Raw genomic sequence first — 26,019 nt, forward strand, 5'->3', positions numbered from 1 at the left:
ATCACAATCTCCATAGAGTTTACAGAGTCATGGTTTTTCATCCGATGCCGGTAATGAACATGCTCCTGTGACTTAAATGTAGAAAGTGCTGTAGATTAAATAGTTTGTTCATTCATTCTAAAGTCACAGAAGCTAGCAAAATTCGTAAGGACATTTGGATAGCTATAACAAGGTGGTTTTAATCAGGAATAAGTGACTATTGTGCTATCATTCACTAAACGACTAGAGGACCAGATGAAGAGCACAGATCTGAAGACAAATTGTGTGTAGTGTGCAGGGGCGGGCTGGGCCGGGGGGCAGGGGGGCATCGGCCCTCCGGGCCGCTCAGAATTACAGCTATTAGGGCCGGCCGGCCGCCTCCCGGAAGCAATAACCGGCGATAAATGTGCTGCATATCAGTGATGCGGCCGCGCACGTGTCATGTGATGCAGCCGACTGTGCGGCGTGCGCCCCCTGGGCTGACATCTGCCAGCCCGCGCCTGGTAGTGTGTATGCATGGATCGCCCGACCTTTCGGACATTCAGTCGTAGGTAAAAACGTTGTAGATAACAGATTGGTCGGAAAATTCTTCAGTGTGTACCTCGCCTTATTGTCCTCACTGAAACAGCCAAAGCAAAATATCTCATTATCTTTGTTTTATTTTAGAATCCGGCTTAAACCCCAATACAAAACCAAAATTCCTGTGAAAAGGGTCATTATGAAAATGTTTTTTTTCCCAAACAAAATTAAACATCAAAAATATCCTACTCTAAAGTATGAAGGAGACAAACGTCTGCTATTTATTCTCCCAAATGGCAGAAAAATCAAGGAAATACTCCCCAGAACTCTGTCCTAAAGTTGACTTGCTATTTCCAGCAAAACTGTGAGCCTATAGTGGGACATCTGTCCAATTTGACTCTGTTGCTTCAGCCTGTACATTCTTATACTCATACCAACCATCCTCACCGAAAGACCGAGAAGATGAGTAGAGAATACTTAGATCTGCAATTAATTGCAACTGATTAGTGATAATGACTCTCCTCATCTCAATGCTGTTCATTGTTACATTTTGTCACAAGTTATTTCAAATGACAACATTAAAAAGAAAATTGAAGTTAGTTGTTTTAAGTCTCTACAAAGACATGATTGTATATTTGCACATAGATGATCAAAACACATACACATATTGTTACAATTTCTAACACCTTCATAGCTAGCTCACTGGGACAAGCTCAAAATAATGATATGAAGATTAGCCAGCTATTGCCCAAGAGTAACAGCTTAAATGATATAAAAACAACAAGGAACAATGTTCTAGACAAATAATCTTCTGAAGGTAATAGAGGTCGCACCATCAACTATTGATTTATTTTAATAAACTTGTTATAACTTATAGATCTATGAATTTATGAACATCCTTGAGAAAAAAAATACACTTTTTACTCACATTCATCACACTTCTAGTTTTCAAGCCTTATATGAAACAAAATCCGCTTAAAAACATTATCATCAATATTTGTAAAAATATATGAATATTTTGAAAATAATTACAATCAGTTAGGAGGTGACATGTTATTGCCTTTGTAATGAAATAAAAACAATTATGCAATGCCACCTTAGAAAATCATCACAGCAACCTCTGATCGTTTAAGATAAATAATAAAAAATATGAAATTAAAAATCATTGTAAAGAAGCGTAAAAAAAATTATGACACAATACGCATGGAATGTGTCCAAATTAATTTGATTATAAACCAGTGTTTCCCAAACCCAGTCATCAGGTACCCCTAGCAGTACATGTTTTCCATATCTCCTTGCTGGAGCACAGGTGTTGTCATTACTGACTGACACATTGTAACAGATCCACAGGTGGTCCTAATTATTTCATTTGTGACCTGAAAAACCTGCAGTATTAGGGGGACCTAAGGACTGGGTTTGGCAAACACTGTTATAAGCGAACTAAATATTTTCTTTGAGGAAAAAAAATGCAGAATGTTATAAAATGTTTTTCCAACATTTTACTCCTCCTTTAAAGGTATATTTTATTTCAACACTGTATAGTAACTCTGCAACAAAAGTTATTAATTTGTCCAGAATAATAATACTACTAAAACACTGCAAAGTCTAGAACTGGTAAAATCCTACTGAGCGATCTATTACTTAGCAAAACTCATTGCTACCCAACTTCAAAACATTCTCCCTACCCTATTACATCCAGCCCAAATGGGACTAACAAAAGGCAGACACACAGGTCTCATGTTGAGTTGCGCACTTTTTAACTTTTTTTTAACTTTTTTTTTACTTCTGCAACCCATGGTTTGTGAGCATGCTCAGATGTAAAAAAAGAGCATTAAACAAAAAATGCAATTTACGTTCAACTCAACATGAACCCCTCAGTACACAATGGACCTGAGTCACCAAGGCACGTATCTGCCAATGTATTGTTCGCAAAATCACTCTGCGAATGCCCAGAGCAAGCAGAAACATCCGTGAATGCACTCCTGTTTCATGCACTTGCGAGCAAAAAGGATACTACATCCTACGATTTCCGGAAATGAACTGGACAGGGAAGGGACACTTTGCCGTAGTGAATTTACAATAGGCGCATGCCAAACTCGAGCAATGCAGCCACATCCGAATCAAGCCCTACACACGTAAAAGTTACTTATTTTTCTGCCATATCTCTTGCTCCAGGTACAGGGCTAGTCCAAATCTTGATCAGTAGTCATGACAGTCTTGTATGCATGCTATAACATATATTTGCAATCACAAAGCAGCTGTATAAATGTATTTTATACTCAGCAGACATTAACAACATTCTAAAAAGGGTTTTCATGGTAACAAAATATCAAAAAACACTTTTTTTTGTTTCTGTTTTAAGATGAATGCCTTTATTACTATCAAGTAACAGTAATGCCAGAATTGTTTTTATTTTTCTGTGTGTTCTTTTGCAATTTTATATTCCACATCGGTAAAGGACGCATCCTGCCTTGTCCGGTGTAGTAGAGCACAACAGACCTGCCCCCTATTTCAAACGCATCTTGAGATCTGTGCCTGACTGACTTCAGGCGGATGCAAAGCCAAAATACGTGCATATAATACTGACGTGGGTTGTGCTCATAATATGTGCCTTCATGAATCAGGCCCAATATATGGAAAGATGTGTGATAGGTTATAGATAGGTTATAGATCACACACATTTACATAAAAAAAGGATAATTGTCAGTTTCTATACATTATCAGTTTATATACAGATAAAGCTTTTGACCTTATTGCTTAGCCACCTTTACAGTTAGATCGGAACTTGGAGTCTCAGCATTTACGGATAACTTCTACAAACCAATCCCACTTATTTTAAATAAACTACAAGATTCTAAACATATTACACATTTCCTTTCCAATGGACAGTAAATAAAATAATATATATCCTGTTTTTAACATCCTTAATTATTATGCACTATATAGTAACATTTCTCAACTGATCTAGCAGATCAGTACTGAATTTCAACACTGAAAACATCTTCAGCTATCCTCTATAGCTAGATGCCATTTAATAAAAATTATAACCTTTCCTTGTCTCCTCTGTACCAAACAGATGTTATGCTACATATTCTACTTACATAATGAAACAATATTACTCTAGATCAATGATTTCAAATATAATTTGGTATAACAATTGTTTGGTTTTCAACAATATTTGGGGGAACTAACCTTCCCAATGTTAGGGACTATAACTTGCTGGCAAACTACAGATATGACATGGACAGGATTTCTTTAGAGCAAGCTTACAGTCCAGATATACAGTACACCTGACTAATATCAAACAAAACTATTCCTCCAATTTTCTATATTTATTACACTTTCTTATAACCCAGAATTTCAAGAAGGTTAATGTTTTAGTATTTTTCATGCATAACCATGAGTAGGGCTTTGCTACCACTTTTTAGATCCTTGCTCACTCAATCCTCATCAATATGACAATATCCAAACTAAATTTCCTAATATATCAATATATCCCCAAACAATAAGTTATATCATGAAAACTTTATTCAATAACCTTCACGCACGTGAAGTATATTAGTTTAGAAGAAATAAAAGAAGTTTGTTCAAATGTGGTGCACAAAGGACTCCCTTGTGTCCATTAATGCAGATGTTTAGAATGTCTCATTTAGAAATTAAAACATAATTGTTATTATTTCATATTAAAATCGATGTAATATAATATTCTTTAAAATATATAATAAAATAATGTGCAATTCAATAAATCAAAAAGTGTGCTTAAAACTGCTGGGTGTTTTAAACACAAGTTTTGCCTTTAAACACATTGCCGTTTTAAATTTAGCTGTCAAAGTCGATGAATATCGGCAAGTTGCACAAATGGCAGTATAATACATTTACCCTCTGATGTGCATCTTTCCAACTCTGTAAGCAATTTACATATCATAGAGTGAGCTACTATTACAGACATGGCAAAATGTAATCATTTTTTTCCACATCTTGACAAAAATCGTATTTATTCTATAGCACTAAATAGTAACTGTTGACGCTGAACTTTTCTGTTGCCTGTGGCATTGCCTTAAGACCCAAAACTTCTGGAATATAATCCACTCTTATATGATCTGCACACTTAAACTACCACTGACTATGCCAGTTAACTGGGCACTCTGAAACATCCACACTCCAGTAATGGGCTTACAAATAAGTTATACATATAGGTAATACATGGATCTTGTGGCAGCTGGACTGGATAGAGACAAATAGCTGTAAAGAGTAACTAAACAGGAAATGTTTCAGACATTGGCTACCATATAGCCCTATGTACCTGTAGTAAACTACAAATTATTAGGTGGAAGAACCCTGTTAATAGAGGAACATAAGCCTGAATATAATTTTACATCTGGTTAATAAAACATTTAATAGCTGTATGGTAGATACTGAGTCTATTATACATAGCTTAGACTCCAAATAAAAGTGAGTAAATGCATCATTGTATTGTATAAGAATCATGGTTTCTGTTGAAAAGGAGATTTCAGTACTACATAAAGCATATGATTATTGAGGTCACTAAATGTGAAATAAGCATGTATGTAGCATTTACAAATGTGATGACATAAGTAAAAGACTGCCCTACATGCCATACACATGGCAGCCACCTGGATATAATGGGCGTGTAAAAAGTACCTGGGCCCAGAACTGCCACTGAGGCCTGCAGCAGTGGTGGATTATTATAGGGGCGATAGGGCAACTGCCTGGGGCTCAGAGCAGTAGGGATCAGTCCCCATATGATTTAAGGATATGTATAAACAAACCAGGGGCAGGGACTGCACAGACAAATAGCAGCTTCCCATGGATTTACATAGTCACGCCCCTCAAGAAGTTTCTGCAGCAGAGCTCAAACTCCGTCTCGGCATCCCTGGCCATACACATTTTTTCCAAGTATTTATTGCAGAATAACATTGGGAATCCACCTCATACTGCATAACATTGTACCTTAAGGATACATTTGACAAGAGTTAAAAGATTCACTAAATAAAAAAAAAAAAGTTGCCTTATATCCTTTATCTCATTGTTTATTAATATGTCTCAGGATCTTATCTGAACTATTTTTATTTAGAAGTGTTTCCAATGCAGTGCATTCTTCCTGTCATTATTCTTATTAATGGACATTGCAGGAAGTCCCATGCTGAAATGGTTACAGAGAGCAATACATTTGGAGCCTTGGCAGAATAATTATTGGTCTTATTTTCCTCTGTTTTTCTTCCATATGCTACTTTTAACCTTCCACCTCCTTTACACACTTTGGGGCCTATTTATTAAAGATTGAAAGGGTGGATTTTTTTTGCTTCATTCAAATTAGCTATTTTCTACACAAAAATCACTTCATTTAGCTTTCATGCAAATTAATTATATGATTTATTCATTAATAAATATATAATAACTTATTATCGCTGTACTGTAGTACAGTAGAGTACATTTATCTCAGTACTTCAGTAAGCTTATTAAACTGAAATCTGTACCATTGGTTCTAATTTTTAAACTGTATCAAACAAATATCATATTTGGGAGAACTAGTTGGCTATTTTTATTGGGAAGGGGGGTGCTATAAAGTAATTTTTGGTCATGAATTAATATATTTTCTAGGCCTGAGAAGTTATACATATTGCATACTTGCCTACATTTTAAAAGTCAATATTGGGGCAGACTAAGCTCCTCCCATAGGACAGCCCAGACAAAAAAGGGAATGCTGGGAGGTATGCCTATGAGCTATACCCTAGGTTCCCAAACTGTGCGCCGCGGCTCCCAGGGGTGCCGCAGCACTGTCACAGGGGTGCCGTGGACAGGAAGAAGAAGAGGAAGGAAAAAGAAAAAGTATTAGTTAGTGGTTTTTTGTCTTCTTCCTGTCCACGGAGGGGGCACAGCAAGGGGCAGAGGCTGAGGGGGCAGAGCGGGCAGAGGCAGAGCGGGCTGAGGCTGAGGGGGCAGAGCGGGCAGAGGCTGAGGGGGCAGAGCGGGTAGAGGCTGAGGGGGCAGAGGCTGAGGGGACAGAGCGGGCAGAGGCTGAGTGGACAGAGTGGGCAGAGGCTGAGCGGGCAGCGGCTGAAAGGGCAGAGCGGGCATAGGCTGAGGGGGCAGAGCGGGCAGAGGCTGAGGGGGCAGAGTGGGCAGAGGTTGAGGGGACAGAGCGGGCAGAGGCTGAGCGGGTAGAGGCTGAGGGGACAGAGCAGGCAGAGGCTGAGGGGACAGAGCGGGCAGAGGCTGAGGGGACAGAGCGGGAAGAGGCTGAGGGGACAGAGCGGGCAGAGGCTGAGGGGGCAGAGCAGGCAGAGGCTGAGGGGACAGAGCGGTCAGAGGCTGAGGGGGCAGAGTGGGCAGAGGCTGAGGGGACAGAGTGGGCAGAGGCTGACGGGACACAGAGCGGGCAGTGGCTGAGGGGGCAGAGGCTGAGCGGGCAGAGGCTGAGGGGGCAGAGCGGGCAGAGGCTGAGGAGGCTGAGGGGGGCAGAGCGGGTGGAGGCTGAGGGGGCAGAGCACGGAGGCTGAGGGGGCAGAGTGTGGGGGCACAGTGTGTGTGGATACAGGGGGCACAGTGTGTGTGGATGAGTGTGTGGATGCAGGGGGCACAGAGTGTGTGGATGCAGGGGGCACAGTGTGTGTGGGTGCAGGGGGCACAGTGTGTCTGGATGCAGGGGGCACAGTGTGTGTGGATGCAGGGGGCACTGGGTGTGTGGATGCAGGGGGCACTGGGTGTGTGGATGCAGGGGGCACAGTGTGTGTGGATGCAGGGGGCACAGAGTGTGTGGATGCAGGGGGCACAGAGTGTGTGGATGCAGGGGGCACAGAGTGTGTTAGCTGTAAATTATTCTTTGACTGAAATATAATTGAAAAAAATATACATAAATAAATTCTTTTCCCTTGGATTTATGTGTATTATTTTTGTATACAACTAAATAAGTATTTCTGTTCTGACCTAAATACTTATTACGTCTTTTTGACTGCCTATAAAACGGCACTGCTCGGTAATTATTTTGGAGGGGTGCCTTGAAAAAATTATGGAGACTCTAAGGGTGCCGCAAACTGCAAAAGTTTGGGAACCACTGGTTTAGACCCTTAGGAGTTAGAGTTTCAAGGTTAAAGATCCATTTGGCTTCCTCCTTAGATATAGATGCTATAAAATCACCCCCTCTCCAAGATTTTTACAGTTTCTTGATTCCGACAAACTTCAGTAAGGTAGGATCATGGTATTGTGCTTTTGAGAAGTGAGCGGATACACTGTGTGATTCCAGTTCATTTTTAATGTTACGCAGGTGCTCTAGAATTCTAACTTTTAAGCTTCTCACAGTTCTGCCCACATACTGCCAGGCCACATGGGCACTCTAGTAGAAAGATAATGCCCACCGTGTCGCAGGTAATGTGTTCTCTTATCTCATAGCTACTTCCATTTGTGTTTGAAGAAAGGGTCATCATAGGTCTCGTAGTGTTCATTCTAGTCCCCTTACATGCCTTACATTGATTGCAGTAGAAGAAGCCTTTTCATTGTTCCTTTAGCCACGTTTCCTTAGAATCAGTATTTCCCAATGGGACATAGCGGTTAGTTAAATGTTCTTTAGATTGGCTGCTTTTCTATAAACCATCCTTGGTTTTTTCGGAAGTATGGCAGACAGCTTCTCATCCATTAAAAGGACATGCCAATGTTTTTTTACAAAACCTTCAAATGTTCTGTCCCCATCACTATATTGAGTAATAAAGAGGACTTTCTCTGCTTTAGTGTTATTCTTCCCAGACTTTGGTACAAGGAGATCCTCTCTCTTCATTTGTTTAGTCTCCAAGTAGGCTCTTTCTATGACCCCATCATCATAGTTCATTTCTTTAAACCTTTCCTTCAAACCCACAGCTTGCTGTTCAAAAGTGGAAATATCAGAGAAATTTCTTCTGACCCTCATCATCTGGCCTTTAGGTATATTATTTAGCCACCTTCTATGATGGTTGCTAGTAGAAGGTATAAAAGTTTTTCTATTGACGGGTTTCAGAAAAGTCTTGGTCTGCAGTTGGTCTTTTTCCACATAGATTTCCAGATCCAAGAATTCTATTTTCACTTGGCTAATATGCTCAGTAAACTTGATGTTAAGGCTATTGTTGTTAATGTAGGTGAGAAATTCATGAAGTTCTGGTAGAGGGCCATCCCAGATAAAGATAATATCATCTATGTATCTCCGCCATTCAAGCAAATGTTTCTTAAATTGATTATTGTTCCAAACATGGTATTCTCCCAGTACGCCAAAAACAAATTAGCATAGCTGGGAGCAAACTTGCTAACCATGGAGGTCCCTCTAATTTGCTTGTAGAAATCGCCCTCAAACCAGAAATAATTGTGCTCCAATGTAAAGGAAATGGCTTGAATAATAAATTCAATTTGTTCAAGAGGAATAGTAGTTTCTTCTAACAGTAAATTTCTAGTATGTTCACATCCACTAGATGGGCAATAATAGTATATAGAGACGTGACATCACAGGTCATCAGTATATACCCACTTTTCCAAGAGATATTGTTAATCATTTCAAGGACCTGCGTGGTGTCCCTTAGGTAACTGCGCTGTTTCATGACCACAGGTTGTAAATATTGGTCAATATATTCAGAGATGTTAGACGTAATGGAGCCGATGCCGGATACAATAGGTCTTCCAGGTGGTGCAGTAAGACTCTTATGTATTTTCAGAAGAGTATAAATTACAGGAATTCTGGTATGTTGATTATATAAGTACTCATACTCAGATTTATTTAAAATTCCTTTGGTGAAGGCATTCTTTAGTAGTTTCTCCATTAATCTACCCTTGTAATTCCTTTAAATATTCTTCTTTATCAAGGATGGTAAACCCTCCGCCCTCTTCCGCTGGTTTAATGACACGCTGACAGTCATTTCTCAATTGTTTAATAGCTAAATGTTCCTTTTTGGACAAGTTAGGATTCCTGTTTACCATTGTACTGGTGTTAGGCATTTTCCTCAGGTCTTCTTCCACCAGTTTTTGGAAAGTTTCAACGTAGGGTCCTTTAATGTAGCTGGGATAGAAGGTAGACCTCTTTCTCAGGTCAGTATGGATATATTCAGAATTTCCCACATTCTCTAGTCTTTGGATTTTCTCTCTCTGGAAGAATTTCTTTAATGTAAGCTTCCTAATGAATTTGTGCAAATCTATATATGTATTGAATTTGTCAAAATGGTTGCTAGGAGCAAATTTTAAACCTTTATTAAGTAACCTAATTTCTGTTTCATTTAAAGGCTGCTTGCCCAAATTGAAAACTCCTTCCATTTCTGTATTGCGCTGTTCAGCAACATTCATTTTCTGATTTTTGGTCTTGCTCCTAACCTTTCGACCTCCTCTTCTTCCTCTTGTGAGTCTAGTCTCTCTTTACTCTTGTTGTTTTTCATCAGATTGATAGATGGTGTTTGAAGGGGTAGAGGGTCCCCTGGGCATCCTCCTAAAAAATCAGATCTTGTCTCACCATTAAGGCTGAGGTCTGGAGGAGTAATGTGTATGGAAAAATTTCTGTGTGTTAGATATATTCTCAAGCAGGTTCAACTTCTATTGGTAACTATCATCTGAAGCTTTTTTAAGCACCTTTAGAATAATAAGTTCTTGCTATCTTATCTTTCTTCCAATTGTGTCCATCAGTTCTCCTTGGGTGGCAAAAATGAATAGAGTTCCAAAGTTTATACACCCTTTTCCTCTAAGTAGGAGGTGGAGTTTGCTTGATCAAGGGTTATCTATGTCTCCCATAAGTCCTGTTCCTTCCAACAAAACGATGGGCACGGTGGTCAGTATTAGTAGGAGCAGTATTAAAATTGGGTTTATCCGTCCGTGGAGGGTAAAATTCCTTTCGTTGTTGTTGAACATATGAGTCCCGTTGAGCCTGATCAAAATACCTAGAGTGTGGTTTCTTATATGGAGTAAAGGGGTATTTTCTAGCGTTCCAATTACGGTAATCCCCTTTATAATCCTTGATGTCCCTAGCATATTTGTTTTCTTTATTGCGCATAAGTTCCTCCTCCATCTTTTGTAACCTACTGTGGGTAATTTTCTCTAAATTTTGATAGTCCTCCAAATGTTCAATAGGTTTCAATTTATTCTGGATAAATTCAATTTCTGCATCACAGACCACAGGGTCAGACTCTCTATCTTCTATAATTAACTCCATAAGTTCGACTGAACATGCACCCGATATCGTATTCCATTTATTAAGAAACAGTTCATTTCTAGACAGGAAGGTAGGTTTTTTAATAATCCTCAGACCTCTTGGGATGATGTTATTTTCAATATATTTTCTTAGAGTGGTGGCTTCCCACCATTTTCTAACCTCAGTATTCAACAACTTTTCGTATCTCAAAAATAAACTACAAAAGTTGTCCTCATGAACCTCCAATTTAGCTTCTTTATTTTCTGAATTTGAAAAAATTTCATATAATCTGGACATTCTGTCCTTTCTTTGAGCTGAGATGTTTATATTCCAGAAGGAAATGTCCAATATTGCGACAATATACCCGGATAACTCAAAAAATCGAAATAGATATACTAATAAAAAATAATGATAATATTTTTAGAGCGCAGCTAGTACCCAATGGAATTCCACACATAGAGAATATAAAAAATAAAGGGTAACAGCGCTGCTCTAAAGAGATGTAGAGCTGCCAATGTGGCTCTACTTTAACTCAACTTTTTTTTATAAACGGCTGTGCTATATCATCCCTGATCTTTGCGATTAGGGATGATAATTAATGGGGAGGTGGGAAACCCACTCAAACTTAGGGAGAACTAAGGGTGTGCACCGGCCACTTTTGGTGTTTTGGGTTTTGGGTTCTGATTAGCTTGAGGTTTTGGGTTCTGATTTGTTTTGCCAAAACACCCCACGAAAGGTTTTGGTTCTGATTTTGGGTTTTGATTTTTTTTTAAAAAAGCATAAAAAGTGCTAAAATCCAAAATTCGTTTGTTTTTTTTCACTCCTACACTATTATTAACCTCAATAACATTCATTTCCACTAATTTCAAGTCTATTGTGAACATCTCACACCTCACAATATTGTTTTTAGTCCAAAAGGTTGCACCGAGGTAGCTGGATGTCTAAGCAAATCGACACAAGTGGGCGGCACAAACACGTGGGCCATCGTAGGTGGCTGTGTAAGCTTGAATGGCCTTTTGCTGCTCCTCCATCCTCTGCAGCATATAGAGGGTGGAGTACAAGCACGTCACTACCTCTTGTTTTAGTTGATGGCAGGGCAGGTTCATGCTTTTTTGATGTAGCAGGAACAGTGAACGTAGTTTAATATCTGATACTAATATTTCTGCACTGCAGGAACAGTGAACGTAGTGAATATCTGATACTAATATTTCTGCACTGCAGGAACAGTGAACGCAGTTTAATATCTGATACTATTATTTCTGCACTGCAGGAACAGTGAACGTACTTTAATATCTGATACTAATATTTCTGCACTACAGGAACAGTGAACATAGTTTAATATCTGATACTAATATTTCTGGACTGCCTATTGAAGTGGAATCTCGACGGGATTTGGTACCAGGGACACAATACCTCCATCAACCGTCTAAATTCCACTGCACAGTAGGCGGACTCCGGATGCACGTCTAACACCAACATAGCTGTTACAGCCGCAGTTATCCACTTTGCCATAGGATGACTATATAGGAGTGGCACTGCAGTGGCAGACAGGATGGCAGTTTGAAAAACTAGGCCCTAAAGAGCACATAATGCCAAAAAAAGAGTTGCAAGATGGAATTGTTCTTGGGCCCTCCCACCCACCATGATGTTGTTGAAATAGGACATGCGCACTTTAACAAACCAATCATTTCAGCGACAGGGCCTACAAAACTGTGGCTGAAATGATTGGTTTGTTTGGACCCCCACAAAACAAGCTGGCAAAGAAAAAAAAGAGGTGCAAGATGGAATTGTCCTTGGGCCCTCCCACCCACCCTTATGTTGTTGAAATAGGACATGCACACTTTAACAAACCAATCATTTCAGCGACAGGGCCTACCAAACTACTGTGGCTAAAATGATTGGTTTGTTAGGGCCCCCACACAAAAAAAGCTGTTCATCTCTCCCTGTACAAACTAAACTGGCTCTACTGAGGCAAGATGTCGTCCTCATCCTCATCCTCTGATTCCTCGCCCCCTTCAGTGTGTACTTCCTCATCCTCACACATTATCAATTCGTCCCCGCTGGACTCCACAACCACAGGTCCCTCTGTAGTCTCTGGAGGGCAGTGCTGTTCTTGATTGAGGAATTGATAATTCGTTTTTATGAACATCATTTTTTCAACGTTTTGCGGAAGCAACCTCCTTCGCCGCTCACTGACCAGGTTCCCCGCTCCACTAAAAACTCTTTCCGAGTACACACTGGAGGGGGGATAACTCAGGTAAAATATAGCCAGTTTGTACAGGGGCTTCCAAACTGCTTTTTTTTCCTGCCAGTAAAAATAAGGACTGTCTGACATGTCTACTTGGATGGTGTCACCAAAGTAATCCTCCACCATTTTTTCAATTGTGACAGCATCCAATGCAGCGACAGTAGACATGTCTGCAATGGTTGGCAGGTCCTTCAGTCCGGACTAGATGTTCTCAGCATATAGTAATATAGATTGCAGTTCCTATTTTTTGGACTGCAGAAACAGTGAACGTAGTAATATAGATTGCAGTTCCTATTCTTTGGGACTGCAGAAACAGTGAACGTAATAATATAGATTGCAGTTCCTATTCTTTGGGACTGCAGAAACAGTGAACGTAGTAATATTGATTGCAGTTCCTATTTTTTGGGACTGCTGAAACAGTGAACGTAGTAATATAGATTGCAGTTCCTATTTTTTGGACTGCTGAAACAGTGAACGTAGTAATATAGATTGCAGTTCCTATTTTTTGGACTGCTTAAACAGTGAACGTAGTAATATAGATTGCAGTTCCTATTGTTTTTGGACTGCAGAAACAGTGAACGTAGTAATATTGATTGCAGTTCCTATTTTTTGGGACTGCAAGAATATATTGCTCTATAATATTTTTTATACTTTTTAAATAATTTTTTTATATTTTTTTTAAATAATTTTTTTTGGTATTTTTTTTTTTACATTTTTTTAAGGTTTTTGGATAATTATCAAATTACTATGGACTTATCAGAAAAAAATACAGGACAAAAGCACCACTGGACTCAGCAAGACAGACACTGGCCAAAGCACCACTGGAATCAGCAGGACAGAGCACTGGACAAAGTACTACTGGACTCAGCAGGACAGAGCACCACTTGACTAAACTAATCAGCAGGACAGAGCACAGGATCTCAACAACCTCCCTCTTCTGTAACCACAGGGAGAATGAAGATGGCGGCCGCGAGCGGGGCATTTATGACATCCGAGTCTCGCGAGATCCGACGAGAGACTTGGATGTCATAGCCTCGTTTTGGATTCCTTTGGGGGCCGGTAGTACCCGAACAGTGCTCGGATCCCGTCGGATCCGCACTGTTCGGGTGGGCTCGGATTACCGAAATCCGAGCCCGCTCATCTTTAGGGAGAACGATGGATTTTGAGGATGGGAGAGATAAGAGCGTGCTTAAATGAGGAGGGTACTACACCAGAGAAGAGTGACAGGTTGAAAAAGTGTGCGAGGTAGGAGCAGGCAGTGGAAGAGAGAGAGTGAAGGAGGTGAGAGGGGATGGGATCAAGAGGACAGGTAGAGGGTGGAGAGAAAATAATAAGGGAGCAAACTTCTTCGCCCGATGTAGGGCAGAAGGAGCACCAGAGTTGTTTGTTGGAGGGGGGTAAAGCGATAAGGGTGGCGGGAGAAGGATGGGAGGAGGAGATGTTTAGTCTGATGGCCTCAATTTTGGGAGAGAAAAAGTGGTGAAGTCAGCATCGGAGAGGTAAAGTGGGACAGGATGGGGGGGAGAGAGAGGAGGGAGTTGACGGTGGCAAAGAGGCGGTCGGGATTAGAGGACTGAGAAGAAATGAGGGACTTAAAGTAGGTTTGTATAGCAAGGGAGAGGGCGGAGCAGAAAGAGGAGAGGATAAATTTAAAGTGAAGGAAGTCAGCCAGGGAACGAGCTTTCCTCCAGAGGCGTTCAGCAGTGCGAGAGCACTTTTGGAGGAAGCGGGTGAGTTTGGAGTGTCAGGGTTGGGGAATAATGGGGCGTCTGCGGATAGAAGAGGCCGGGGCGACAGCATCCAGGGCAGTAGTGAGGGGGTGCTTGTAGAGAGAGGACGCCTGGCCGGGACAGGCCAGGGAGGGAAGGGGTGATTTCTCCAGCAGTGTTGTAATATGTCATGTATGTGCGCTCTACAACACTCACATAAAACTGTGCCTGGCTCTGATGTGCATTGACACCCACAGTAGGAGAACTGGATGATGTGTGAGTACAGATAATTACAGGAACATGGATAGCACAGTGACAGCACAAACTCAAAACAGTGGTGGATGGCACAGTAACAGGAAATCAGAGATACACAGGATGATGCTGGTAATCATAAAAGCACTGAAGAACAACAAGTACCAGAAGCGCATGAAACACAGTAACAATAGAATCACTGGTGCATAAGTAGGTGCTCAGGAAAACTCAGATAAGTGCTGTAGCAGTAAGACGCAGATACACCGGGAAGGACTGGAAGCAAATCACAGACGCACAGGGAAGGCCAGATGTCTGAGGTTCAGGATAAACCAGGGCTCAAAAACATCAGACTGAGCAGGATCGCTGTAGCTCAGACAAGAGTGTAGAAGATAGCTGAGACCTGCATGACTTGATCCCAAGTTTACACCCAGGGCCAGGTATTTTACTGACCTGTAATAAAAGTGAAGGGTGTACATATAGATGATGTGGTTATCCTGCAGACATCTGGTTTATTCTGACCCAGAAGGGGATGCCTAGAAGAGGGATCGGCAACCCCCCGACACGCATCAGTGCGGCACGAAGGTTGTCCAGAACAATCTGCTACACACAAACAGACACAGACAAACACGCACGCACGCACACGCACACACACACACACACACACATTAGCACACACACACACAGACACACACACACACACACACCGACCGACCCCTCCACAAACAGCCAGTGTTTTTAATTATGCTTCACCTATAACAAAATGTGGTATGACGACACCAACCAAGAATAAAACTTAAGGGGTGGGCTGACCAAGAAAAAAGTAAGAGGTGGGCTCATTCACCAAATAATTTTAAGGTGATTTTGCTTGCTGTCTCCTAACCACTACACGTGCATTTTTCATGTACATTAAATGACCCCCTTAACTTATGAAAGATCACAGGAGACAAAATTCTGTTTGTTCTATTTATTTTCTTAACTTATCTTAATTATCTATGTTATCCTATCTTATCAGCTTATCCTATTTTTTTCTATGGGCATGTCCACTAGTAGCCATGGGAGGTCATGTCTGTGCCTGTAACCTGCAGCAATGAAAAATAAGAGCTTATTAGATTGCATCTATATTGTCTATAGGGACATGTAAATCTTGTACATCATTGGTCAAGACTATAGTGTATACAAAGTAGCTGGAACATGTATATTACCTCATTGTGCCTGTGCAATTTTCTTGTGGGTTCCCAGTACCCTCTGCTCCTGGCTGACGGCAATTTAGGTGTTGACCCCCAATCCCCTCTGTTCCTGGCTGAAGGCAATTCTTTTTGGGCTCCCGTTTCCTCTGCTCCTGGCTGAAGGCATATTATTTGTGGATTCCCCGTCCCCTCTGCTCCTGGCTGAAGGCAAGAGTTTTGAGCTCCTCGTCCCCTCTGCTCCTGGCAAATTATTTTGTGCATTCCCCATTCCCTCTGTTCCTGGCTGAAGGCAAATTATTTTGTGCATTCCCCGTCCCCTCTGCTCCTGGCTGAAGGCAAATTATTTTGTGCATTCCCCGTCCCCTCTGCTCCTGACTGAAGGCAAATTATTTTGTGCATTCCCTGTTCCCTCTGCTCCTGGCTGAAGGCAAATTATATTGTGCATTCCCCGTCCCCTCTGTTCCTGGCTGAAGGCAGTTCACTCTCCCCCCCCCCCACCCCCTGCCCTCAGACCCCTCAGGCCCCTCTGCCCCTGGCTGAAGACAAATGACTTGTGGGCTCCCAGTCCCTTTTTTATATCCTGAGACTACTGTGTCATGTGATTGACAGGTTTATGAAGTCATATGGGCGGGGTTTGGGTGTGGCCTGGTTAAATGGGTGTGGTCTTTGTAACTTGTCATTTGGGCGTGCCCAATTTAGTCATAGGGGTGGGGTCACTTCCAATGTCAAATAGGTGTGATCCCTTTATTGTGTTATATGAGTACTAAGATTACATTTGATAAATATTAGCTGAGATTACAAAACACAAGAGTAAAATAACAGGCTACTAATACCAGTTGAAATTAAAATGCATAAATTATATTAAGGTTTTATCTGGCATGTTTTCAGTGTCTGTGAAAACTGTAAAGGTTATATAATTTATCTTAACCCTTTAGTTTACTCAGAAATACCCTCTACTGTTGGCGTTATATAAAGTATAATACAATAATTACATTTGCTCTATGTGTATGAAATCTGGTAAAATATTGAGTTGTTCTTATTATTATCATTGTTTATGTTTATAGTACCACCATATTACACAGCAGTGTACAGAGAATATTTATCATTCACATCAGTCCCTGCCCCATTGGAGTTTACATTGTAGTCAGCAGCCAATTAACCTATTATTATGTTTTTGGATTAGGAATGAAACCCACACAAACAAAGGGAGAATGTACAAAGTCTACACAGCATTAAACTCATGACCCCAGCAGCAATGCTGACCATTGAGTTGGATGGGAAGCAGTTAAACTAGAGCTCATATCCACTGCCGTCAATTTTGTGCATTGTACTAGAATTTCTAATTCTAGTGGAACACATGGAAAAGGGTTTGAACCTAGAAACCACCATTACTCTCATCCATTAGCATGCAGCATTGTTTCGTTTTTCCAAAAGCTTCCTGAACCATTCAATTGCTTTTACCACAAATTAATGCATTGAGGAAGCCTAATCATCCTGCAATAACCTCCTCAACGAGAGTAAAACAGCAATTACAACTGCAGATCAAATGCGTTAGATTGACATTTAGTTTTATTGGCTTTTTTTCAGGCAAATCAAACGCCAGTGGGTATAGGACCTTAAAAGCATCAACCCAGCGAACGCTTGACCAAACTCCACTTTGACTAGAATGGACTTTACAGCAACGATGTAACTGGATTTTAAGAATACCATTTATTATCTGGGAAATGTTGCAAATATATACAATTCAGGCATTTAACTCAGCCATCTCCATTAATAATACACATTAGCAGAATCAACCATGGCAATATACATGGCAACTTATGCAAATAAGTGTAAATTCACATGTGCCATGAGGAATTTTCTCTCATTTTATTATTATTTCTCTTTATTTATATAGCACAAACATTTTACACACCAACTGTACAGAGAATTTTGACACACTCTCCACAGTCTCGACACCAGGGGTGGCCAACCAGTCATAGACCAATAGCCAAACAATATCTATAGGTACTGCAAAGAGCCAACTTTACCTTTTCTATGTCTATGCATATACATCTACCCAGTATAAACATGCACATACATACCGTAAACAAATACATTGAAAATATAACATAGTTTACAATATCTTGCAAAAAAACAAAATATCCAACACATTGCCAAAATGCTCAGAATAATCATAAAATCCTTCCCATGTGCCACTAAATCTACCCAAATTCCCCATACATGACATCAGTCCTTCTCATATACTCCATAGATGCCAATCAACCCCCCCCATGCCTACAGAACTACACATATGCCATCACATCTCCTTACATGCCCCTCAGCCTCTTCACATGCCATCAGATCTCACGTGCCCTTACTTGCCGGCACAGAGGAAGGAGGAAGAGCACACTACACTCTTTCCTCCTCCTTCCCTGATTGGGTTGTCTGTGACACTGTGGCCTCTCTGCATTGTCCAGAGGAAGTCACAAGACGTGGCTGCTCTCGGTCAGTCGAGCAGCTGTATATTTTCCAATCTATCCCTGTCAGCGCCTGGACAACTACATTTGTTGATGCTCCTAGACAGAAGCCACATTTCAAAGCTCAAAGAGCCACAGGTTGGCCCCCACTGCTCTACACCACTAAATTGCACAATTTCTCTATCACAGGCACACAAAAACAACACACTCAGGACCAACTTAAGGGCCACATGGGCCTGGAGTTGGAAATTCTGAAGGGCCTATTGTGAGAAGCTCAGTCCCAACAGAAGGGGTGTGGCCATGGAGTACATAGCTAGCTCCTCCCTCCAACCACCTACATACTCCTCCCATCTTCCCTAACATGAAGCACTCAAGGAAAATGAAGAGAGAGAAATATGTCCCAACCGTCCCTTAAGTTGGAACAATACATTTACAGAACAAAAAGATAAATACAATATGGGGGTCACATTTCAACTTAACAACATGGAAAAACTGGCTCCAGTTAATATAAGAAAACCTTTAATCCATTAATTAAAATGTAATTACGACCAGTAAGAAATTAAGTTACTTAAAATTATTACAAATTAATTTACATACAGATTTACAACATCAGTGTGACAAATCTGCCACCAATCCACAAGCCTGAACAGCAGAACCCTGCATCAAGAGGAAGAGAGGGAGAAAATTCTAATTTGGCCAATCATATCATAGAGCAAGGGTCAGCAACTCCCAGCACGCATGCCGGAAATGGCACGCAGACCACTTTTGTCTGGGAAGCCCGTGCTCCGCAGCTGCTACAATGAAGCAGCCGATGTAGGCCGAAACAGAGCTTCTGCAGCTCAGTTTCTGCCGTTATCGGCTTATTTAGTGAAGCAACTCCTAGGTTTCAGGAATAAAAGAAATGTTTCTCCAAAGTATGAGGCACACTATAGATTGAGGTCACATCTTCTTACCTTTTCTCCACTGCACAGCACAGGTCTAGATCTGGCCATGCTCCCCGCTGGTACCTGGCCCCCCTGCGACTCCCGCAAGCAAAAAAAAAAGGATTTTTAATTGTTTTTTTAAAAAGGTCTGGGACCGAATAATTTTTACACCCCCCTCCCCCTCGGCGCCCTTGCATGTCAGCATCTAAGCGAGTGCCCTGAAAAAATGAGAGGGTGAAATCCAGCTGACAGCTGGAGTGTAAGAAGCCTGCATGTGCAGGAGGCAGAAGACACAGCCTAAAATATACCTGCAGAAAGAGAACGGAGAGTGGCTGAACTGGTGGTAGCTGTGGAACTACTATGATCACAAAAATCTGGTATGTAATGTAACATTGATATTGTGCAATTCAACTGTTTATTCTGTGACTGTAACTATACCAGCAGTCTAAGAGAGGTGCAGGAGAGAGAGGAGATGGGAACTGTCTTACTTGTATTTTGAGAAATGCTTATGATCTGTGCTCCGGGAGAAAGGAGATGTATGCTGTAACCATATCCTGCGCTGGAGGAGGCAGGAGCCATACATTTACTTTATTATTTGCAATGCAAGTGTTGTGCTGGAATGGAGCACAAAAGTTATTTTTGTTTTGTCTGTTAATTACTGTTTAATGTTATTTCTGTTAAACTGCACCATAACTCTACACACGTAACAGACATTGTTATAAGACCCACATGTGTAGGGGCCCTCTGGTCATGTATGCCCATACCCACAAGCTTGCCAGGACAGAAGAACAGGTGAGGAGGAGCATTATTTTCCCATGCACCCCGCGACTACACACAGAGACAGGGATTACACTTATTTTCCCCTAATAAACTCATATATTACATTTAGATTCACATTTAATAAATAGGCTTATTTCCCCACAACCAGCCCTGGCATTAAATGAATAGCATTTACATTTAATAAATACAACTATTTTCCCCCAACCAGCCCTGAAATTAAATTAACTACATTCACATTTAGTAAATAGGGCTCCCCTACCTCTCTCTCAGCCCCTCACTAAATGAATAGGCCGCACTGCTCCCAACTCAGCCCCACTTTCAATAACCATTCAGCATTAAATAATAGTCCCATTTCATACAACCCAATACATAACTGTGATACTTTTCAAGACATAACTACATATATGTTCCTGTAATAATTATGTCATTTTACTAGTTCTGGCTGGTTGTCATAGAAACCATTATATTATATCTGATACCCAACATCAGGTGAATGATGCTTAGGAAGGGGGCCGTTCAATCTACTAGTGTTATGATGGCAGTGTGAATCCCCTGTTATTGGGGGTGGTTGGGGGGAACGTGTTTAACTAGAAGATATTATTCTTTATGAAACTAGAACATAGCTTAGACCGGTGGTTCCCAAAGTTTGCGCCGTGGCTCCCAGGGGTGCCGCGGCGCTGTCACTGGGGTGCCGCGGGCCAGACATAGAAAAAAGAAAGAACACAAAAACTTACCAATCCGAGCGGCACCGGGAACCAGCATCCTCCTCTCTCCCGCAGCTGTCACTGAATATTGACGTCTAAGCTATGTTCTAGTTTCATAAAGAATAATATCTTTCTAGTTAAACACGTTCCCCCCAACCACCCCCAATATTACAATTTTTCGACCCAACTAATTCTAAAACAGGACTGCTCAATAATTATTTTGGAGGGGTGCCTTGAAAAAATTTGGAGACTCTAAGAATGCCACGAACTGCAAAAGTTTGGGAACCACTGAGCTAGACTATTTCCCACAGAATATATTGTCTGCCTCTTTGACTTTATTGACATAATAAGAAGCTGTCACGTTACTTTCTCTACAATGATAACAATAAATATAATGTAAGATAAAAAGGACACCTAGGTATATTTTAATATGATGTAATAATAATTGTGTAAAATAAGGAACTATTTTATTTTGTTAATTACAGGATGTTTTACTAGTCATGAATCTTAAACTACAAATACTTACTGGATTGAGGATGAGTGTAAAAAATAGTTCTCCTCCTTGAATGCTTCTGTCAAGTTCAATTGGACCTCCAGGATACTCCTTGTAGAAAATAGTATGAGTGAACAGGCCGCATGTTTGCCGAGGAAGAACCTAATGGCAAACAGAATAATTATATCATTTTAACGTAGATATATTAATAACTACACACATAGATATGGGATCTGTAATCTGGAATATTTGAGATGTATGGCTTTTCCAGATAAGAGGTGTTTCCTTTAATTAGTAGTACCAGATGTAAAATATACTAAATTACATATAAAGAGGACACTTACCATGGCATTATCCTCTTCATTAAATATTTTTCACAGTGACTGCAAAAGATGAGGCTCAGTGACAGTGTATGTGATTTCATCACTGAATAGCTGCATTTATTTACTAATCTTCTTTCTGTTACTTTCTGGATAGTGGGATTTCAGACAATATATCCTGTATATATGTATGACTATATATATATATATATATATATATATATATATATATATATATCTACTATATAAAGGCCTAGTGGCGTGTGTAGAAAAAAAAAAACCAAGCTGCAGCGCCACCTGCTGGGCAGAGTTATACACTGACCTATATTTTTCTTGAAGGAAAAGTGACAGTTGGGAGTGGTTGGTGGTTGCCGGGGGTGACAGTGGGGAGTTTTTAACACCTTAAGTAGCTTGATGAAGGATGTGGCGATGAAGATGAAGGATGAGGTGATGGAGAAAAATTATGAGGTGGTGACATGTGGACAAAACCACGTTAAAAAATCTCTGTTGCTTTTATTTTTCATTTGCAGGAAATTATGTAAAATGTAACATTGCATACAGACTAAAAAGCACACATAGTTATATTCAGTTCATCATATATAGTCCGTTCAATGCTGGATATGCAATAATTGTTCACTTGTGGGACAAAAATAATTGTGACTTCCACCTCACCGTCACTTCGGTATAAAGAAGTAAGAAATAAATTCCTACCAGAGGATGTTAGGTAATGAGCATGTAGCAGGTTATTTTATCACTCTTCTCTGGTTTCTCTTGAATAGTGAAATATCTTGCTAGTTCATGTTTCCCTCCTCGTAATGTCTCCCAAACATTGGAATCATAGAAACAGAAAAATGTACATCTAGCGTGATATCGTTTAAAAGATAAAAGAGAAGAGCGATAAAAGAACCTGCTATATGCTCATTACCTAACATCCTCTGGCAGGAATTTATTTCTTACTTCGGTGAGGTGGAAGTCACAATTATTTTTGTCCCACGAGTGAACAATTATTGCATATCCAGGATTGAAGGGACTATATATGATGAACTGAATATAGATGGTTATTGTGCAACTTGGACATCTCTATTGCAATATTAATGTAATATATTTATTTTTTATTTGGTTGTTTATTTTATTCTTTAATTTTGATTGATATGCTGAACATTTTAAGAGATCCCTGGGTACAATTTAGCGCTGTATATCTGGATATTTTAACTATCTAATGTGCACTAAGATCACAATGTATATTTGCATTTGTATACATAGTTATTGGCACTAACAATAAGTGCAGCAATTTTTTTCTTTTGCGTCAGTAGGTTTTTTACATAAAAAGCAGTTCAAATCACAATGAATTGCCTGTGTATTTCTACATGTACATAGGTAATGGTGTTAATGACAAGTGCAGAAGACAATGCACTGTCAATGTGTTTGGAACAGTACATAGGTTGAGTGCAACCTCATAACGAAGGGAATATATGTGTATAACAGCATTAATTACTAATAGTTGATGCCACAATAACAAGTCATCCTGCTAGGATCATACCACAGTAGACTGGAAACACACAGAAAGGTATTAAGGGCAGGATTACACACATTCTAATGACATGAGAAGCAATACATGGCTATTCGCTTCAAATACAAACAAACACCAAAGATAATGGAACAGGAGCAGTGCTTGTTAACCTCTCTGGGTCTAATTGTGTGAAGCCATCAAAGGCTGATATTTTTAGTCTGTTTAATAGTACTCAAGGTGCTATTTATCACAGTGAATTGTTACAAATAGAATAGAAACACAACTGAAGTTTAAACTACACAACAGTTATTAAAATCATTTTTTTCCATATAAAAAATAAGAACAAAAAAAACATCAGAGGTCTTAAGTGACCTATTTATCTACCAGTATAAGTGACATGTACCTAAACACTTTTGTCTAGCTTTTTGTTAATACAGCTACAGTTTAGTGCTTCAAAATGGAAATAAGCCATACATATTGTAAAACATTGAGTACTTCAACAAATCACTACTGTTCACAACATCATTACAGCTTGCCTTGAATTAGCCATTTTCAATATTCACTTCCCATTTGACAGCAAATGCCAATAAAGTTAGAAATAATTTTTTCATATTTCTAGTTTGCTGTCTAAGGAGTAAGAAAAGTCACTTTCAGATGGATGTACACAGTGTTGGGAGGGTTACTAGCTGTGTATGTGAAATTATTTCTGCAGAAAAGAGACAACTTGAGGTAGGTAAATGATGTCTGGTCAGGAAAAGGTTGCGCCTGGTACATAGCCTTGGGGGCAACGCTAGATAAGACCATGAGAGGTATTTGGGGAGAGTTGAAGTAAGATATGGAACAAAATAATTGTTTGCTTAGCTATAGTATGCTCATTATCAAATACCTGGATAGTTGCACAAAACACTTATTATAAGATGACACCTAACACGTGAGTATGACATAATCAGGGGCGCACGCAGGGGGGGGGGGGGGGGCTGGTTCTCCAGAAACCCCTCCCCTCCGCGAAGATCGGGGGCTACATAGTGGTACTGTACTGTACAGCAGCCGTGGCGCTGTCAAAGAAGCGTCCGCGGTGGTGTTGTATTGTAGTACAATACAGGGCTGTTATAAGAAGTTACTATGGCCATATCCTGAATGAACCTCACCGTAGACATTGACAGAGCATTGTGCTGGGACCCTTCATCGGCAATGCACTAGGTTTATCAGCTGGACTGATTGCTGTTTGGGGATCCCATGGGTACAGAATTTAAGTAAGCGGAGTACATTTTTACTTATTTAAACTCATTCTGCAGTGCTATCTCATATATATATATATATATATATATATATATATATATACTTATACAAACTAACTCTTTAATGCTATTTCATATTAAGCATATATTTTGCTTTTATATGAATATTCTCTAACATTTGATTGCTGTGAAAGTGTTTTCTTACATATTCTGATATTATACTGCATTGCTATTGAGCACCTTGCCACATCTTCATATGCTTTGTGATTCTTGCTAGCAATCACATACTTGAACAGCTTGTTTCCACTTATTGAATCAACACACTTTCTTAAAGAGTCCTACATTGATTGTTTTTTATGTATTGTGACATGTGAAATGCTTGTTGCATTCCACCATAGGGCATTATATACAATGATTATTGGGTATGCGAATACACTTCAAGATGTAGTGTATGCATCAAGGTAGTATTAATGTACTTTACATCTTTGTCTATGCAAGGATTACCATTCTACCAAAGGTACTGCACACACATGTAACTGAACCTGAAACCTTTTGCTTAATTAGCAGGAAGAGCCCTAAAAAATGTAAATAAATAACATAACCAATGATATGACTTGATGGTAGATTGATGATAGATGTCAACTTTTTTTTAAGTTAGGTGCTTGTCCTCTTGTAAAGTGTGAAACGTGACATTGCAACTGTTCATAATGAAAAAACAATAGCTCTTATTTCTATTGCAAGATCTGGTTTTCTTTGTGGAAACCTGTCACTTTCTAGTAATACTGCAATTGATGTCTACTGAACCTACCCCTGTTGCCCGATGATGATAAATGCCATATTGAAGGCTTAAGTTCCTAGATTAAACTATTCTGTAACATACATACAGTAAACTGTCCAACAGATTCCTGTAACAGACAGAGTGGAATCCTTGTGCTGGCACGGGGGCCCGTACTGGGCCCGATTTTTTCTGAAGGTGGCCCTGGCAGGTAAAATCAGAGTCAGGAAGGCCAAAATAGAGACACCGGAGTAACAACAAGCAGAGGGTAGTCAGCAAGACAGGAGCGATACACAGACGCAGGAGAACAGGAATGGTCAAGTCAGGCAGGAACTGGTACACAGGATACACACAAGTTGCTCTGACACTGAACGAATGCAGCAAGGAAAGGTAACTGTAACAATTCCTAACTATGCAACAGTATATCTCTTGTATACATCCTTTAGGATGTAAGCTCTCACGAGCAGGGCCCTCTTTCCTTGTGTTCTCCTTCTAATATTCTATAATCGTCAGTAGCTCTTGGCTTGCTTCCCTAGCCCTGTTTTCTTAAGCTTAGTCCTACGTCTCACTGATTACTACCATCACTATCAATCAATGTCCCTCATATAACTTGATCTACATTATCGTGTTACCTGTATTTTTATTCATTCAGTATGTCTGGTCTTTGTATTTTGTTCTTCATGTATCATTTTATGTGTTATAGATCACTGCTTTCTGTATATGTCATATATGGGCTGCAGACCCTTTGTGGTGCCTTATAAATAAAAGATAAT

General features: G+C 40.1%; 1 protein-coding gene and 1 long non-coding RNA gene across 3 annotated transcripts in view; both read right to left on the minus strand.

The window, feature by feature from the left end:
- The window catches only part of LOC142142035 (bifunctional heparan sulfate N-deacetylase/N-sulfotransferase 3-like), a 223,685-nt gene that overhangs the window by 70,305 nt on the left and 127,361 nt on the right, over positions 1-26,019 (minus strand). For both annotated transcript variants that reach the window (XM_075200342.1, XM_075200341.1), the window contains exon 6: positions 21,437-21,565. In XM_075200342.1, coding sequence (XP_075056443.1) covers positions 21,437-21,565 — 129 coding nt within the window. The remainder of the gene's footprint in view (positions 1-21,436; positions 21,566-26,019) is intronic.
- Positions 15,807-16,571, minus strand: LOC142105944 (uncharacterized). Its single transcript, XR_012679726.1, has 2 exons — positions 16,060-16,571; positions 15,807-15,936 (listed from the first exon to the last, which is right to left on the minus strand). It is a non-coding gene; the product is annotated as an uncharacterized LOC142105944 (long non-coding RNA).

The sequence above is a fragment of the Mixophyes fleayi genome, chromosome 1 (assembly GCF_038048845.1).
Source record: "Mixophyes fleayi isolate aMixFle1 chromosome 1, aMixFle1.hap1, whole genome shotgun sequence".
NCBI classification, from domain to species: domain Eukaryota; kingdom Metazoa; phylum Chordata; class Amphibia; order Anura; family Limnodynastidae; genus Mixophyes; species Mixophyes fleayi.